The 18,587-nt window shown below is 37.1% G+C and overlaps 1 protein-coding gene and 1 non-coding gene across 2 annotated transcripts; both read left to right on the top strand.

Moving 5' to 3' along the window:
• The first annotated feature begins 722 nt into the window (after window positions 1-722).
• On the top strand, window positions 723-830 carry LOC130971604 (small nucleolar RNA R71). The gene has a single exon (XR_009082815.1). It is a non-coding gene; the product is annotated as a small nucleolar RNA R71 (small nucleolar RNA).
• Window positions 831-14,270: 13,440 nt separating this feature from the next.
• LOC130968193 (serine/threonine-protein phosphatase 7 long form homolog) lies at window positions 14,271-17,568 on the top strand. Its single transcript, XM_057893348.1, has 2 exons — window positions 14,271-16,669; window positions 17,002-17,568. The coding sequence occupies exon 1, from the start codon at window positions 14,440-14,442 to the stop codon at window positions 15,985-15,987; it is 1,548 nt and encodes a 515-aa protein (XP_057749331.1). The 5' UTR covers window positions 14,271-14,439; the 3' UTR covers window positions 15,988-16,669; window positions 17,002-17,568.
• The last annotated feature ends 1,019 nt before the right edge of the window (window positions 17,569-18,587 follow it).

Raw genomic sequence — 18,587 nt, 5'->3', positions numbered from 1 at the left:
GTATTGCTTGGAAGAGTACTAGGAGGGAGTTTAGTAATTTTCTTGCTCAGCTGTCCCACTTGTGCCTCCAAATTCCTAATGGAGGACCTTGCTTCAGTCATGAAACTTTGAGTAGTTTTGATTAGATCAGAGACCATGGTTGCTAAGTCAGAGTGGTTCTGCTTAGAATTCTCTGTCTGTTGCTGAGAAGATGATGGAAAAGGCTTGCCATTGCTAAACCTGTTTCTTCCACCATTATTGTTTTTGAAACCTTGTTGAGGTCTTTGTTGATCCTTCCATGAGAAATTTGGATGATTTCTCCATGAAGAATTATAGGTGTTTCCATAGGGTTCTCCCATGTAATTCACCTCTTCAATTGAAGGGTTCTCAGGATCATAAGCTTCTTCTTCAGATGAAGCATCCTTAGTACTGCTTGGTGCATTTTGCATTCCAGACAGACTTTGAGAAATCAAATTGACTTGCTGAGTCAATATTTTGTTCTGAGCCAGTATGGCATTCAGAGTATCAATCTCAAGAACTCCTTTCTTCTGATTTGTCCCATTGTTCACAGGATTCCTTTTAGAAGTGTACATGAATTGGTTATTTGCAACCATTTCAATTAGTTCTTGAGCTTCTGTAGGCGTCTTCTTCAGATGAAGAGATCCTCCAGCAGAACTATCCAAAGACATCTTGGACAGTTCAGACAGACCATCATAGAAAATACCTATGATACTCCATTCAGAAAGCATGTCAGAAGGACACTTTTTGATCAATTGTTTGTATCTTTCCCAAGCTTCATAGAGGGATTCTCCTTCCTTCTGTCTGAAGGTTTGGACTTCCACTCTAAGCTTACTCAATTTTTGAGGTGGAAAGAACTTTGCCAAGAAGGCATTGACTAGCTTTTCCCAAGAGTTCAGGCTTTCTTTAGGTTGTGAGTCCAACCATATCCTAGCTCTGTCTCTAACAGCAAAAGGGAATAGCATAAGTCTGTAGACCTCAGGGTCAACCCTATTAGTCTTGACAGTGTCACAGATTTGCAAGAATTCAGCTAAAAACTGATGAGGATCTTCCAATAGAAGTCCATGGAACTTGCAATTCTGTTGCATTAGAGAAACTAATTGAGGCTTAAGCTCAAAGTTGTTTGCTCCAATGGCAGGGATAGAGATGCTTCTCCCATAGAAGTCGGGAGTAGGTGCAGTAAAGTCACCCAGCACCTTCCTTGCATTGTTGGCATTGTTGTTGTTTTCGGCTGCCATGTCTTCTTCTTTGAAGATTTCTGTTAGATCCTCTATAGAGAGTTGTGCCTTAGCTTCTCTTAGCTTTCGCTTCAAGGTCTTTTCAGGTTCAGGGTTAGCCTCAACAAGAATGCTTTTGTCTTTGCTCCTGCTCATATGAAAGAGAAGAGAACAAGAAAATATGGAATCCTCTGTGTCACAGTATAGAGATTCCTTAAGGTGTCAGAGGAAAAGAAAAATAGAAGGAAGAAGTAGAAGAATTCGAACTTATCAAGAGAGATGGAGTTTGAATTGTTCCTTGAGGAATAGTGTTAGTCCATAAATAGAAGGATGTGAGAAGAGGGGAAGAAATTTTTGAAAATTAATTAAAAACATTTTAAAAACATTTTGAAAAACTTTAATTAATTTTCGAAAACCAAGAGTGGAAAAAAAATCAAGTGATTTTGAAAAAGATTTTGAAATTAAAAAGATATGATTGAAAACTATTTTGAAAAAGATGTGATTAAAAAGATATGATTGAAAAGTTATGGTTTTAAAAAGATGTGATTGAGAAGATATGATTTGAAAAACAATTTAAAAAGATTTGATTTTTAAAAAATTAATGACTTGGCTAACAAGAAAAGATATGATTCAAACATTAAACCTTTCTCAACAGAAAAGGCAACATACTTGAAATGTTGAATCAAATCATTAATTGATAGCAAGTATTTTTGAAAAAGGAAAGAAATTGATTTTAAAAAGATTTGATTGAAAAGATATGATTTGAAAAAGATTTGATTTTGAAAAAAAATTTTGAAAACTTGAAAAAAATTTGAATTAAAAACAGAATCTTCCCTCTTGTGCCATCCTGGCGTTAAACGCCCAGAATGGTGCACATTCTGGCGTTTAACGCCCAAAGCACTACCCTTTTGGGCGTTAAACGCCCAGCCAGGCACCCTGGCTGGCGTTTAAACGCCAGTTTGCCCTTCTTCACTGGACGTTTTGAACGCCCAGCTTTTTCTGTGTAATTCCTCTGCTGTATGTTCTGAATCTTCAATTCTCTGTATTATTGACTTGAAAAGACACAAATTAAAAATTTTTTTGGTTTTTTTTAATAATGAAGAATAATCAAAATGCAAGTAAAATCAAATGACAATGCATGCAAGACACCAAACTTAGCAGCTTGTATACTACTGACACTAACAAGATGAGAATGCATATGACAAACAACAAAACACTCAAGTCAAGAGAATTTAAAGATCAGAGCAAGGAAATCATCAAGAACGTCTTGAAGATCACTTAAGACACATGAATGAATGCAAGAAGAACAGAAACATGCAATCGACACCAAACATAACATGAGACACTAGACTCAAACAAGAAACATGCAATATTTTTGGTTTTTATGATTTTGTAATTTTTTTTTTGGTTTTTTTTTTCGAAAATTAAGTGGAAAAAGAAAATAAAGATATCAAAATTCTTAATGAGAATTCCAAGAATCATGCAATGTTAGTCTAAAGCTTCAGTCTAAAGAAATTAGACATGGCTAGCCAAGCTTCAGCAGGACATTGCATTCAAGAGCTAAATTGATAAAAATCAATCAGCTTTGGTGATGATAAGAACATCACCTTGAAACACTAGAATTCATTCTTAAGAACTCTGAAGATAAATACCTAATCTAAGCAACAAGATGAACCGTCAGTTGTCCAAACTCAACAATCCCCGGCAACGGCGCCAAAAACTTGGTGCACGAAATTGTGATCTCTACTTTTCACAACTCAAATAATCCCCGGTAATGAATCCAAAAACTTGGTGCTCAATACCATGGTATAAACATAATTTCATAACTTCGCACAACTAACCAACAAGTGCACTGGGTCGTCCAAGTAATAAACCTTATGCGAGTAAGGGTCGATCCCACGGAGATTGTTGGTATGAAGCAAGCTATGGTCACCTTGTAAATCTTAGTCAGGCAGATTCAAATGGTCATGGATGATATATGAATAAAGCATAAAGTAAAGATAGAGATACTTATGTAATTCATTGGTGAGAACTTCAGATAAGCGAATGGAGATGCTTTGTCCCTTCCGTTTCTCTACTTTCTTACTGTCTTCATCCAATCCTTCTTACTCCTTTCCATGGCAAGCTGTGTGTTGGGCATCACCGTTGTCAGTGGCTACAATCCCGTCCTCTCAGTGAAAATGTTCAACGCACCCTGTCACGGCACAGCTAATCATCTGTCAGTTCTCAATCAGGTTGGAATAGAATCCATTGATTCTTTTGCGTCTGTCACTAACGCCCAGCCTTCAGGAGTTTGAAGCTCGTCACAGTCATTCAATCATTGAATCCTACTCAGAATACCACAGACAAGGTTTAGACCTTCCGGATTCTCTTGAATGCCGCCATCAATTCTAGCTTATACCACGAAGATTCCGATTAAGGGATCCAAGAGATAAACATTCAAGCCTTGTTTGCTTGTAGAACGGGAGTGGTTGTCAGGCACGCGTTCATAAGTGAGAATGATGATGAGCGTCACATAATCATCACATTCATCAAGTTCTTGAGTGCGAATAAATATCTTGGAATAAGAACAAGCTGAATTGAATAGAAGAACAATAGTAATTGCATTAATACTCGAGGTACAGCAGAGCTCCACACCTTAATCTATGGTGTGTAGAAACTCCACCGTTGAAAATATATAAGAACAAGGTCTAGGCATGGCCGAATGGCCAGCCTCCCAATGATCTAAGATAGCATAAAACTACTCAAAGATAGCTACCCCGATGAAAATACAATAGCAAAAGGTCTTATTTATAAAGAACTAGTAGCCTAAGATTTACAGAAATGAGTAAATGATAGAAAAATCCACTTCCGGGCCCACTTGGTGTGTGCTTGGGCTGAGCATTGAAGCATTTTCGTATAGAGACTCTTCTTGGAGTTAAACGCCAGCTTTTGTGCCAGTTTGGGCGTTTAACTCCCATTCTTGTGCCAGTTCCGGCGTTTAACGCCGGGCAGTTTTGAGCTGATTTGGAACGCCGGTTTGGGCCATCAATTCTTGGGCAAAGTATGGACCATTATATATTGCTGGAAAGCCCAGGATGTCTACTTTTCAACGCCGTTGAGAGCGCGCCAATTAGGCTTCTGTAGCTCCAGAAAATCCACTTTGAGTGCAGGGAGTTCAGAATCCAACAGCATCTGCAGTCCTTTTCAGTCTCTGAATCAGATTTTTGCTCAGGTCCCTCAATTTCAGCCAGAAAATACCTGAAATCACAGAAAAACACACAAGCTCATAGTAAAGTCCAGAAAAGTGAATTTTAACTAAAAACTAACAAAAATATACTAAAAACTAACTAAAACATACTAAAAACATACTAAAAACAATGCCAAAAAGCGTATAAATTATCCGCTCATCAATCCCACGGAGAGTGCCGGCTTGAAGCAAGCTATCGTTATCTTGTAAATCTTAGTCAGGAGATTAATAATAAAAATGATTTTGTTATGAAAAGTAAATAACATGAATTAAAAGGTACTTGTGATTCAGTAATGAGGAACAGGTTGAGGTTCCGGAGATGCTCTGTCATCTGAATCTCTGCTTTCCTACTGTCTTTTTCTCCAAACACGCATTGCTTCCTTCCATGGCAGGCTGTATGATCCTCTCAGTGAAAAATACCAGGCACGGTCTCTGTACGGCTAATCAACTGTTAGATTTCTCGTCTAGGATGAAAAATACCATGTACAACTACCGCACGGCTAATCATCTGTCGGTTTCCGCTAGCGTCGGAATAGGATCTCTCTATCCTTTTGCACACTGTCACTGCGCCCAACATTCGCAGGTTTGAAGCTCGTCACAGTCATCCCTTCCCAGATCCTACTCGGAATATCACAGACAAGGTTTAGACTTTCCAGATCCCAGGGATGCTGCCAATTGGTTCTAGCCTCTACCACAAAGATTCTGATCTCACATACTCGGTCCGTGACTCAGAGACCCAAGAGATACGTACTCAAGCTGTCACCAGTGACTACGTTGAGCTCATATAGAACGGGAGTGGTTGTCAGGCACGCGTTCATAAATGTGAGAATAATGATGAGTGTCACGGATCATCATCTTCTCCGAATTGAAGTACGAATGAGTATTTTAGAATAGAATCAAGCGTGATTGAATAGAAAACAGTAGTAATTGCATTAATCCATTGAGACACAGCAGAGCTCCTCACTCCCACCAACGGGATTTAGAGACTCATGCCGTCAGAGATACAATGTAAAATAAAATTGTCATAAGTTACAAAATAAATCTCTAAAATTAGTTTTTATACTAAACTAGTAACTTAGGTTTACAGAAATTGAGTAACTAAGTACAGATAGTGCAGAAATCCACTTCCGGGGCCCACTTGGTGTGTGCTTGGGCTGAGCATTGAAGCTTTTTCATGCTTATGCCATCCTTAGAGTTAAACGCCACCCAGGGTGCCAATTTGGGCGTTAAACGCCAGTTTTAGTGCCATTTCTGGCGTTTTACGCCAGAAAGTTTTAGGCTAGCTTTGGACGCCAGCTTGGGCCATCAAATCTTGGGCAAAGTATGAACTATTATATATTGCTGGAAAGCCCAAGATGTCTAATTTCCAATGCAATTGAGAGCGCTCCAATTGGGCTTTTGTAGCTCCAGAAAATCTATTTCGAGTGCAGGAGAGTCAAAATCCAACAGCATCTGCAGTCTTTTCTCAACCTCTGAAACAGATTTCTGCTCAAGTCCCTCAATTTTAGCCAGAAAATACCTGAAATTACAAAAAAATATACGAACTCATAGTAAAGCGCAGAAATGTGATTTTTGAATAAAAACTAATAAAAATATAATAAAAAGTAACTAAAATGTACCAAAAACTATGTAAAAATAATGCCAAAAAGGGTATAAATTATCCGCTCATCATATACCCCACATCAGAGCAAGTAGCTTTGAACTAAACCTTCAACTCATTACTTTAGTGTAGCAAAACTGCCAGTATTCTGGGCTTTCACAGGAAGAACCTACCGAGTTCTTGGCAGATTTTTTAAAATTTGCTGACACAGTACACAATGAGGGAGTAGACCAAGATGTCTACAGACTATTGCTCTTTCCTTTTGATGTAAAGGACCAAGCAAAGAGGTGGTTAGTTAACCAGCCCAGATCTAGCTTGAAAACTTGGAAACAGCTAGTGGATAAGTTTTTAAAACAATACTTCCCTCTAAGAAAACTAACCCAGCTGAGACTGGACATCCAAGGCTTCAAACAAGGAGATAATGAATCTCTTCATGATGCCTGGGGGAGGTATAGAAAAATGCTAAGAAAATGTCCCACTGCAATATTTTCAGAATTGGTACAGTTAGACATCTTCTATTATGGACTTTCAGACATGGCTAAAATGTCTCTGGACCACTCTGCTGGTGGTTCCATACATATGAGAAAGATCATTGAAGAGGCTCACAATCTTATTGAGACAGTTGCCACTAATCAGCATTTGTACTCATCTGCTGAAACTTCTATGAAAAGAGAGGTTAAGGCCATATCTACTGAATCTAACTCTCCAGAACAGAAAGAGTCTTTAACTCAGCAGCTACACTCCCTTACACAACAAATGTTGAAATTGAAAAGATGTTGCAAGAAGCCCGAGCCTCTAACAGAACTATAGAGGCATAATTGAGTCAAACTAGACAGCAGTTATCTAAACAGATATGAGAAGAGTGTCTGGCCCTCATTAGTACCAAGGAGGCTGAGCCTCAGATGGTACACATTGTTGAGGAACTAAATGAAGAAGAGACTCAAGAAGAGGCTGGGAGCACATTGTTGCACGCCCCTCTTGTGGGAGGAAAGCCTAAAGTATCACACCCTCAGATGCCCCAAAGGGAGACCAAGGACAAGCATTACTCACAATCCTTGGAAGACTCTGAAAAGATGCAAATCAATATTCCTTTTGCTGAAGTTGTGGAACGATGGTCTCTATCTACTGGAAGAAACCTCTCTAATGCTAAGAGAGGTGAATTAATGATAAGGTTACAGAAGGATTACATGATTATCAAGGTCCTTTAACCTCCACTACCCCCTGACAAAGGAGGTACTTCCCTGCAGAGTACAATAGTGGAGCCTCCTCCCCTAGTAAAAACTCATATATTTTTGCCAGACATCAAACTTAAGTTTGGTGTTGGGCAGTCATCACCCACCAAGGAGGAAAGTCCCAAGAGGAAAATGCATAGGGGATGGAGAAACAATACAAGCCCTACCCTAACAAGCAGGAAGAATCAAGCTCATCATACTAAAAGAAAGCTTGTTAGGAGGAATTCAAATCTGAGGGCCATAATCTCCTCCTCTTCTCCCATGGAGTCATTTCTATTAACCAATTGGAAGAAGAGGAAGAAAGTCAGCAATCAAGTGTCAAGCTAATGACATTAAAGAAGCGCTTGTTGGGAGGCAACCCAACCATGAGTAAAGTATTTTTGTTCTTATTTCTTTTGTTTATTTTCATTTGAGTTTATTTTTATATTTTTCTCTTGCTTTTTAATGTTTGTGATCATGTGCAGTAGTTAGAACAGAAACAGAAATAGTCAGAGTTGGAAACAAAACATCCTGAACTGAAATCTTGCTCGCGTTGAACGCTAGACAAGGAGCCAGAGTGGGCGTTTGATGTCCTTTGGGGAGCAACAAGCTGATGTTGAACGCCAGCCAAGGGTCCAGGTTGGGCGTTCAATGCCCAAAAAGGTAGAAGACCTGGCATTGAACGCCAGGAAGAAGGTTCCTCCTGGGCATTCAACGCCACAAATGGGAGGCTAGCTGGCGTTGAACGCCAGCTATGGAGCATGAGCTGGGCGTTCAACGTCCATATGGAGGGCAGGGAATTCAATTGCCCTAGCCTCTCAGGACCAGTAGGTCCCACAGAATCTCCACCTACCCCCACCTTCTTCTATGCTATTCTTCCCCATTGTTCATATTTGCTCGAGGACGAGCAAAACTCTTAAGTTTGGTGTTGCAAAAGCTTTGCTTTTTGACTTCCACTAATCTTGAAGGGCTATGAGGGAAGAACAAAAAAGGCAGGAGTGACATTGAAGAGATCAAGAACTACATTGGATCCTCAAGGAGGAGTACTAGCCGCCACCATTAAAGGTGGGTTCGTTCTCTTAATCACCTCTCCTTATGATATTTTTTGTTTTCTGTTTTGTTTTTCTATTTGTTCTCTTGCTCTTATTACATGATCATTTTCATCTATGTCTTAAAGCTACAAAATGTTCCATATATCTCACATTTCTTAAAAGAAAATTTTATTTGAAAAGAATTGAGAGGTACATGAATTTCAAGTTTAAAATAAGAATAGTTCAATTATTTTGATGTGGTTGCATTGCTTTTGTTTTCTGAATGTATGAATAAACAGTGCATATTTGAAGTTGAAATTAAGAATGTTGGATCTTGAAAGAATGATGAAAAAGGAAAAGTATCATTCGTAATCTGAAAAATCCAAAAATTGATTCTTGAAGCAAGAAAAAGCAGCAAAAAGAAAATGAAAAAGCATGTTGCAAAAGAAAAAATAATATATATGCATGCGAAAAAAGAAAAAAAGGGAAATAAAAAGTAGAAAAAGCCAATAGTTCTTTAAACCAAAAGGCAAGAGCAAAAAGCCAATAACCCTTTAAACCAAAAGACAAGGGTAAAAGGATCCAACGCTTTAAGCATCAATGGTTAGGAGGGCCTACAAGGAATAAAATTCTGGCCTAAGCGACTCAACTAAGCTGTCCCTAACCACATGCTTGTGGTGTGAAGGTGTCAAGTGAAAAGCTTGAGACTGAGCAGTTAAAGTCGTGATCCAAAACAAAAAGAGTATGCTTAAGAACTCTGGACACCTCTATCTGGGGATTCTAGCAAAGCTGAATCACAATTTGAAAGGGTTCACCCAGTTAAAGTTTCTGTGGCATTTATGTATCCGGTGGTAATACTGGAAAACAAAGTGCTTAGGGTCACGGCCAAAACTCTAAAAGTTATGTTGAAGAATAAAAAAAAACTAAACTAGGAGAGTCAATAATATCATCTGGATTCTAAGTTCCTAGAGAAACCAACATTTCTGAGTTTCAATGGATAGTGAGATGCCAAAACTATTCAGAAGCAAAAAGCTACTAAGTCCCGCTCATCTAATTGAAACTGAGCTTCGTTGGAAACTCTAAGATTTATTGTATCTTACTCTTCTTTTTATCCTACTGTGTTTTTAGTTGCTTGGGGACAAGCAACAGTTTAAGTTTGGTGTTGTGATGAGCGGATATTTTATACGCTTTTTGGCATCATTTTCATATAGTTTTTAGCATGTTTTGTTTAAGTTTTATTAATTTTTCATAGGTTTTAGTATTAAATTCATATATTTGGATTATACTATGAGTTTTTGTGTTTTTGTACAATTTCAAGTATTTTCTGGCTGAAATTGAGGAGCTGGAGCAAAAGTCTGATTCAGAGACAGAGAAAGCACTGCAGATGCTGTCCGGATCTGACCTCCTTGCACTCGAAAGAAATTTTCTGGAGCTACAAAAGTCCAAATGGAGCTTTCTCAACGGCTATGAAAATTTGAATTTCAGAGCTTTTCAGCAATGTATAATAGTCCATACTTTGCTACAGAATTGAAGGCCTAAAACTGGTGTCCAACGCCAACTTCCTGCCCCATTCTAGGCGTCCAGCGCCCAAAGGAGGAGACCAGCGTCCAAATGCCTAAAGAGGACTCTCTAGCCAGCGTTTAGCACCCTAAAGGCCTCATAGCACGTGGATCTCATCAAAGCTCATCCCAAACACTCACCAAGTAGACTCCAGAAGTAGATTTTAGCACTAAAAGACTGTTTTACCCTTCTTATGTAATCTTTAGTCACTAGTTTAGTATTAAGGGATATTTTACATAATCATACAGACCTTTATGCCATATTTTCGTTTATCATTGTGTTTCCTATCAGTATGAGTTTCTAAACCTCCTAGGTTGAAGGGAGGAGCCCTGCTGAGTTCTATGAATTAATAAAAGTATAGTATTTCTCTTCAATCCATATTTGATTCAATTCTAAGATGTATATTCGTTCTTCAACTTGATGAATAGGATGATCCATGACAATCAGCTCCATTCTTCATACTAAGACCACGTGCCTGACAACCACCCGTGTTCTTCTTGGGTTCGTGTGAATACGTGACTGGAAAGCATCGAATCGCTAGCTTGATTATACATCTTTTAGACGGCTAATCCACGACTTTGTTGGGGACTTCTCGAGACACCAGTTCAGCCAAGGTATGGGGAGATTAGGGTCTCTGTGGTAGAGGCTAGAACCAAGGCACAACATCCTCTGATTCGGAAGATTCGACCTTGTCTGTGGCGTTTTGAGAGGATCACCAAAGAGAATGAACTGCAGGAGCTTCACCCCCATTCAGATTGGATGACCACTGACCTGGCGTTTGATCTAAAGCAGAGGAGATTGGCGACCGCGGCCGTACGGTGTTGATCACATATAGCCTGCCATAGAAGAAATCATTCACAATTGAAGAAGACAATAATACCAGAGTTAATCCAGAAAGACCAAGCATCTCTAAATCTTAACCATCTTCTTATTCTTATAATCAAACCTTGTAATTCCATCTTCCGAATCAAACCAACTATTCTATCTGCCTAACTAAGATCTACAAGATAACCATAGCTTGCTTCAAGCCGCAAACCTCGTGGGATCGACCCTGACTCGCTCATGTATTACTTGGACGACCCAGTACACTTGCTGGTTCAGCTGTACGAAATGTGGGGTTTTGTGCACCAACACTCCAAATTTCTGAATGACTACGGATATCTTCAAAACCGTAAGCTTCCCATAGAAACTAAATAGAAACAAAAAAGAAAAAATTAAACACTACATAATACAAAGGCATCAACATACATGTACATCGAGATGTTTCTATATCAATGGATTAGAACACACCTGGCCTTCCCAAACCTCATCTAACAATCTCCTAAAATATGTAATAGTATGATATCTATACGGTCAATTAACACGCTCCCAATTACGCCATCTGTTTACACATTTTTTCGTTGCTAAATTTCTATCTAGATATTGAAATACAAAGTAAAATGTTATTCAATGGTGTATAACACTTCATATTACTGGTTTGCTAGTGGAAAGTGACGTGGGGCACCAGGGATCAGGGCAAGAAATGGCATACGAATCCAAGCCTAAATACGCAATAATGCTAGTGGACCGTCAATTTCTTTACAATCAAAGCGAGTTGCTCTGTACAAGTATGCTAAGGATGCCGATCCCTAACTGATTTTGTGAATGTGAGAGAAGTCACGAAGCAATGGAAGAAATTTTCAGTAAACCATTGACCCAGACCTATCAATAAACAAGATTGACCCAAACAACAACTTATATACGGCATTTCACATACTTCTCCATGGCAACTCGATCCTTCAAAATTAATCCGTCTTTCACATTTCTAATCCAAGTCATCTTGATATAACTTTCTCTGCAATCACTGGTCCTAGGTACAACTCCAAATTGATGTAAGCATTTAGCTTCTATGGCCTCCTGACTAGTCATGGTTGTTCTTGTCACAGAAAGACCATTTAATGAAATATTTAGAATTATAGCCATATTTTTCCAACGTAACAACGCACTCGCCCACCGGAAGATGGAATATATGTGTATCTGGGTGCTATCTTTCTACTAGAGCTATTACCCAAACCAACTGACCATGGATCACTTTAACTTAAGATACATGATAAAATCTAGTTGCCCGCACAAGAGGTTTGAAAATCAGATTATATGAATCTAGTGGATTCATGTTGACACACCTCAAAGTTAAATACTTTACAAAATATAGACAAATAAAAACTGAAGTTGTCTTACTTAATTAATTATATATAAGTTAAAACACTTATAATTAAAATTAACTTGAATGTTAACAAAAATTAATTTAACCTCTTACTAAACTTGCATTCATAAGTAATAAATTATTCACTAAATCAATTTTTACCTAATTATCATTATAACTAAGTTTCTTATCAACAATATCCAGACGAACATATTCATTTTATTTATAACAATACCTATTTATAAATATAATTAATAAATGAGTCTTCACTCTACACACATGCATAAACAAAATGGCCATAATTAATTATATTTTAACACACAATCTAATTAATAATTATCTTCAATAACTTAATTATGTAGATTATGACAATAATTAATTCAAATTACTATTTAGTCTATTACAAGTATAGTTTATACATTAAACCAAAAATTCTAATTTATATTCGCATATAATTTAAAATAATTAATCAAATTATTTACAAATTAAACTCTATTAATTTATTTATTAACATTGCTTAACTAATTCATTAGGCACTAATACTAAATAAAAACAACCAACAAATTCAAAATAAGTTGTTATCAAGAATTTTAACCAACAAACTAAATTCCAATTACGCATTCTACTAACAAATACAATAAATTTATAAAATAAATCTAATTATATCATAACAAAGATAATCCTAATTATTATTATTATTATTATTATTATTATTATTATTATTATTATTATTAACAAAAACTAGTTAACATTATAAACATATATATGCATGTAAAACTAACAATCATCTGCATAATGTTAATATTATCATTTATTTACTATAAATAACATTAACTCACAAATATTATTATTTTTATATTTATATTCAAAAAAATTAAAAAAATACTTACATAATTAATTTAACTAAGATAATTAACAATATAAAATTTAGCACGATCAACTTTTTTAATATTCTCTTTTGGTCATTGTGATTAATTTTTTGGATCAGTAAAGTATATGAAAGTAGGCAGCAGAGAATGAAAAAAATGATGTTCAAAGAAATGAACAAGGAGAAAAAAAAAGAGAGGAGCGTGGCTCTAGTCCTCAATCCTTCTTTCGGGTGTATGTATGACACATGGAGATAGCCACAAATTTGAGGGTCAGATTTGTGGACCCCTTACTGTTCGATCTTCATTGTTTCGTTCCTGTTCTTTAGATTGGAAGAAGTTCAAATCTAAGACTCAGATTTGATACTACTTTAATCTCCGTTCAATCTTCTTCAATTCAAACTGGTCATTTGATGGTCTCGTCAAATTTTAAATCTTAATGGTCTGAATTTGTGAAAAATTGATCCACTAATTTATGGCATTAGAATCGGAGATTTAGATTTGTCTTTTGTCGTCATCAACAATTGTCTACACCTATAAATAACACATATGGTGTCAAATAATGATAGAAAATACCGTCTAACTTTTAATATTAAAATTAAAAAATGGCAAAATTATCCTTCCAAAAAAAATGTTCTCAAGAAAAAGATAAAAGCAATAATAAAAATATATATTTTAAATGAAAAAATTATAAAGGGACCTCCGATTTTCCCTTGCATGTTTGAATTGGGAAAAAGTCTTGGAAAGAGACAAAATTGAGAGATTTTTTAAGGAAAGCTTCTTTGAGAAGGAAGCCTCTCAATTCATTGAATACTAAAATGCTAGTACTAGTATACATTTAAATACGTATCCATTTAAACACATCAAATTAAGAAGAGAAAGAATAAATGCATGACTCATAAATGAAATCTACAATCTACAGCTAAATTTAACAATGATAAAACTAATATCTAAACTCTAATTTGTTCTCATGAGCAAATAATATTTTTTAAAATATAAAAATATTTAATAATTAAAATAAATTAATTAAAAATCATTAAAATTTATCTTATTTAATATTTATTAATTATTATAATAATTAATAAATCTATTTTTTTAAATATTATCGTTAAAACAACATAGCCATGTGCTTTATTGAACGGTTACTAATTGGTAATAATAAGTACCAAGGCCGAGTTTTTGTTTATTTTCGTGAGATGGATTTTTATAACAAATTAATTAAAATATAAAAAAGAAACTAAGAAAAAACAGAAAAAGAAAAGAAAAGAATACGAAGGGACTGAACACTGAAGAATACCAATGGACACTGCTTTTTTCGTTAAAAAAAAATAAAAGGTAAATTTCATTCTTGTTATTTCTCCCTCTCAGTAGAGCGACTCTCTTTGCAACCCTGCTTACACACACACACACCGCGTGCTGAAGAAGTTAAAACAAGCACCATTTTCAGAAACACAAGATACCTCAGTGGCAAAATTATAGACATTTTCACACACCTGAAGAAACAAAGCACTTAATTTGAGTTGAGTCTTGAGTCAGAGTCATATCTATGATGGATGAAGAAGAAGCATTGCAGAGGATCATGGTGGTAAGAGAAGCCTTCATGGTTTCACCAGCTGGTGATAGCAAACCAACTCTGAGAAATGCCCGTTTTTTGAATCCCATCATTTCTTCGGATGCAAAATCCACTGATCATCATGTTTCGGATTCTAATTCTAAGGCTCTTTCATCTTCTTTCTCCGCTGTTCCACCAGTTTTCGAACCCAAGAACTGGCCTATGAAAATTGAAACCCTATGGTGGCGTTCCCCACCAAAAAAATGGGTTCATTGGTTGGATACCCTTTATCCAAAATATGCTTCAATGTGGAAGAAAGTTGGCATCCTTGATGCTCTAATGAGCACAAAGTGTAACATACTCAAAACAAACTCATCAATGGAGCTTTATGTTGGGGTTGCTGAGAAATGGTGTCCTGAGACCAACACTTTTGTGTTTCCATGGGGTGAAGCTACAATCACCTTGGAGGACGTCATGGTTTTGGGGGGTTACCCTGTTATTGGTGGCCCCGTTTTTACTGCTCGTAAGGACGAGGAAATGAAGTATATTGAAGAGAAATTGATTTCCGGAAGAAAAGAAGCTGGAAGGAGCAAACAGAATAAAGCTTCCATGTCTGCTTGGATGGGTGTTTTCATGGATAGTGGGAAGGAGATTGAACATGAAGCGTTTCTTGCTGCTTGGTTATCAACTTTTGTTTTTCCTAATGGAGATTTGATAGCAAAGAGCGTGTTCCCTATAGCCATTCAACTAGCTAGAGGGGTTTCGATTGCATTGGCGCCGGCGGTTCTGGCGAGTATTTACAGGGATTTGGACTTGTTGAAGAAAGCAATTGTTGGAGTGAAAGAAAACAAGGTTGTCGAGAAGGATGTAAAATTACAAGTTACCCTCCGATCACCGTTTCATTTGGTTCAGGTTTGGGTGTGGGAGAGGTTCAAGAACTTGCAACCGCCGCAACCGAAGGTGATCAAAAGTGGAGAACCTATAGTCACAAGGTGGCATGAGGTTAAGCCTGCGAAATTGGAGAATGTGAGAGCGGCATTGAACTCATCCGTGGATCATTTTCTTTGGAGGCCATATGCAAGACTTGCTAGTGGTAAGTACAAAGTTTTCTATCCTGAGCATGAGAAATGGATACAATTAGGCAAAGATTCAGATTCGGTTAAAGAGCTTGAAGCTTATGCTAGTTGTTTGAGAGTTTCGGAGCTAGTTGGGTTTGGTTCTGATAGCATAGTAAAGCAGTACCTCCCGAATCGCGTCGCTTTGCAGTTTGGATTGGATCAAGATATACCGGCTTGTGTGCAAAGATTAGATAAGAGTGAAGCTATGGCTTGGGAAAATTATTGCAGGCCTATATCTGAAAGAAAATTGTACTTTCCTTCTCGGTTGTTTGAGGCAGATGTTACTTCAGGGTATGCAGAGTGGTGGAAGAATTCAGTGTTGTGCAATTTCGATCCTGCTATTCATATTGCACAGCACAAAAAACGTGCAGGATTTTCGAATATCGCTGCTCTACTCAATAAAGCAAAAACGAAAAACCAGTGATGCTGAAATTCCTGATGTTCCTCCAGGTTTTGCACCTAAAAATGACAGAAAAGAAGCCGAGGGAAACTGTGATGCTGATGTTCCAGCACATAAGGTTCTGAATGCTGCCAATTCCTCTGAGGATTGTGGTGCTACGACTCGCCATCCGGGGAAACTAATAAGTGACGAAGAAGGTAAGAATTTGTCGAGCTCTGCAGCCTCTACTGCAGACTATGGAGCTGCAGGAGAGCCATTGCAACAGAAGGAGAAAGTTATGATTATTTTGGATGATGACAGTGAGAGTGAACCTTCAATGGTGGCTATGGATGAGGATTTCTCAGGTGAAAATGGGACCAGAGAACAAGAGATGTCTTCGGAGAAGGTAAACCATTCCGGTAATGAAGGTGAAGGCCATGGTTATTCATCTGATTTGCACATAATGGTACAGGTTGAAGAAAGAATCAGAAGACTAGAAAATCAGCTTGCAACAGTGTATAAAACTAGGAAGATTAGGCACATTTGAGAAAATGATTATCCTTTTGAAATTGACCGACTTGCTCAATACATGGAACCTGATGATAAATTATAATACACCTAGGAGCAACTTGTCGCCACCATTGAAGAGCCCTAGCGGAATCCCATGCCTTGTCGCCGCTGCCAGGACCACCACAACCTCGTTGTCGTCAAACCCACCGCGAACAAGGTTAGTCGCCGTGGAACCTTCGTCTTTGTAGCCATTGTGTTCGCGTCGTTCTTCAGTTCATGGTCTCCTCTTCAATCCCCTCTTAGCTTCTCTTCTATTCTCTTCTCTGTTCGCCTTTGTGTTGTTGTTAATGGGCTCTCTTCTCCTCTGGTACATGGGTTCCCTTTGGTAGCTCGTCTTCTCTGGGTGTTTATCTTTTTGTTGCAGTTTTACGTGAACTCGTTTTCGGTTGGATGGATTTGTAACTACAGAATTTGTCTTCTCTGGATGTATGAATTTTTACTATCAGTGTGATTAACTACTTGCATGATTAATTACTTGCGTTTATGCAGAATTTGTATTTGCAATAAGATTGTCTTCCCCTGTTGACTTGGCTACTCTTGCAAAGAGGCTCAATTCAATAGCAAAAACAAGGCGTGAAGAGAAAAGAGTTATAAGAAGAACAACAAGACGAAAAATAACACTCTCAATGGAAAAACTAGTACTACTAATACTAGTAGTGAATTTTCGAGCGGCGATGGTGAATTTAGTAGTGTTTGGAGTATGTCTTCGCCATGTGGGAGCCCTGCAAGAATTGGTGTGGCTGAGCAAGTTGCTATGGCCATGACATGGAGGGAGGAGTAATCTTGGACGCTATCAGAGAGAAGTCATTCAATCGGCGAAGCAAATCGGAGTTATTGAATGAAGCTAAAGTTGATGATTGACAAGGCCTTTTGAATTAAAGTTTTGGGGTATGATCTAGATGTGTTTTATTTGTGAAATATTGTTTTATTTTTTCTGATCTTTTTGGTGTATTAGAGGAATGGACAGAACAGAACCATCATAATAGTCAAGAAATTTTGTGTGTCTGATTTTCTCGCATGATGTATCTATCAGCTCATAAAGACATGATCCAAATGAAAAGCATTGAGTTAATTTTTATCTCAACTTCTGGTTTCTTAGTAAAATTAATGGATCAAACATATCGAGATCAATTCATGCTTCTGCAATCTGCAAGTTTCTTTTGATATGATTTGTTGGAAATTTTGAGCCCAAGATAGAGGACAAAGTACAATTTATAATTGTTTTTTTTAGAAACTAATATAATATTATTGTAGATCAAATGAATGGAAAAAACAATTGAATTCAATATTTTGTTTTAGCACACTAGTTGTAACTTGTATCTCAAACATATAGTCCCAGCCCCCTTCTTTGGGTGTCATTGGTGCATCCAGGGACAGAAATGAAAGGAATGGTGGAAACAGGAAAGACCATTGGGAGTAAACAATGACTCTAGCATTTATGGGGTTTTGTTTACTGTGTTTTTTTTTTTTCAGTAAACCTCTAATCTTGTTAATAATAAAAAAAAAAAATTGGGAGACAGCATAGTTCCTTAGGTCCTGAAAAGACAATTTCTATTACCATTCAGAAAATGATGGTGATAAATTAGTCTTATAGTAAAAAACCTTTAATATATATGATTTTTGAAATGAAAAGAGACGAACTTGTCCAATAAAGGAATGCTGATAAGATTGTTCATTTTGTGCGAAATTCGTGTCTGCTCTCTTGGATTGTGATTCGTGAGGTGCGAAATTATTTTTAGTATTAGATGGAAAAAGTAATTAACTTCATGGTAAAGTAGAAACGGTATGAATATGATGATCAAGGAAATTGAGGACGGTTTTCAGTATAAAAGATTGTAAATTAAGGAAGCTAGAGACAATTTCTCTCTTGTTCCAAGCTGTGTATGCTTCAACTTTAACCCTTTTTATAGATGCAAAGCAAAGTATTCCCTTTGCTGAATGTTCAACAACATAAAATTTGAGTTGCTCACAATTTGAAAGTATGTTGATCAAAATCATTTACGTGGATCACATCGGTTCAATGAGCATGTCAATGACACATTCAAGAACTAGAGCGTGCATTATATTAAAGCAAA

The sequence above is a fragment of the Arachis stenosperma genome, chromosome 3 (assembly GCF_014773155.1).
Source record: "Arachis stenosperma cultivar V10309 chromosome 3, arast.V10309.gnm1.PFL2, whole genome shotgun sequence".
In the NCBI taxonomy this organism is placed as follows: Eukaryota; Viridiplantae; Streptophyta; class Magnoliopsida; order Fabales; family Fabaceae; genus Arachis; species Arachis stenosperma.
This window is presented reverse-complemented; position numbering and strand designations above follow the sequence as displayed.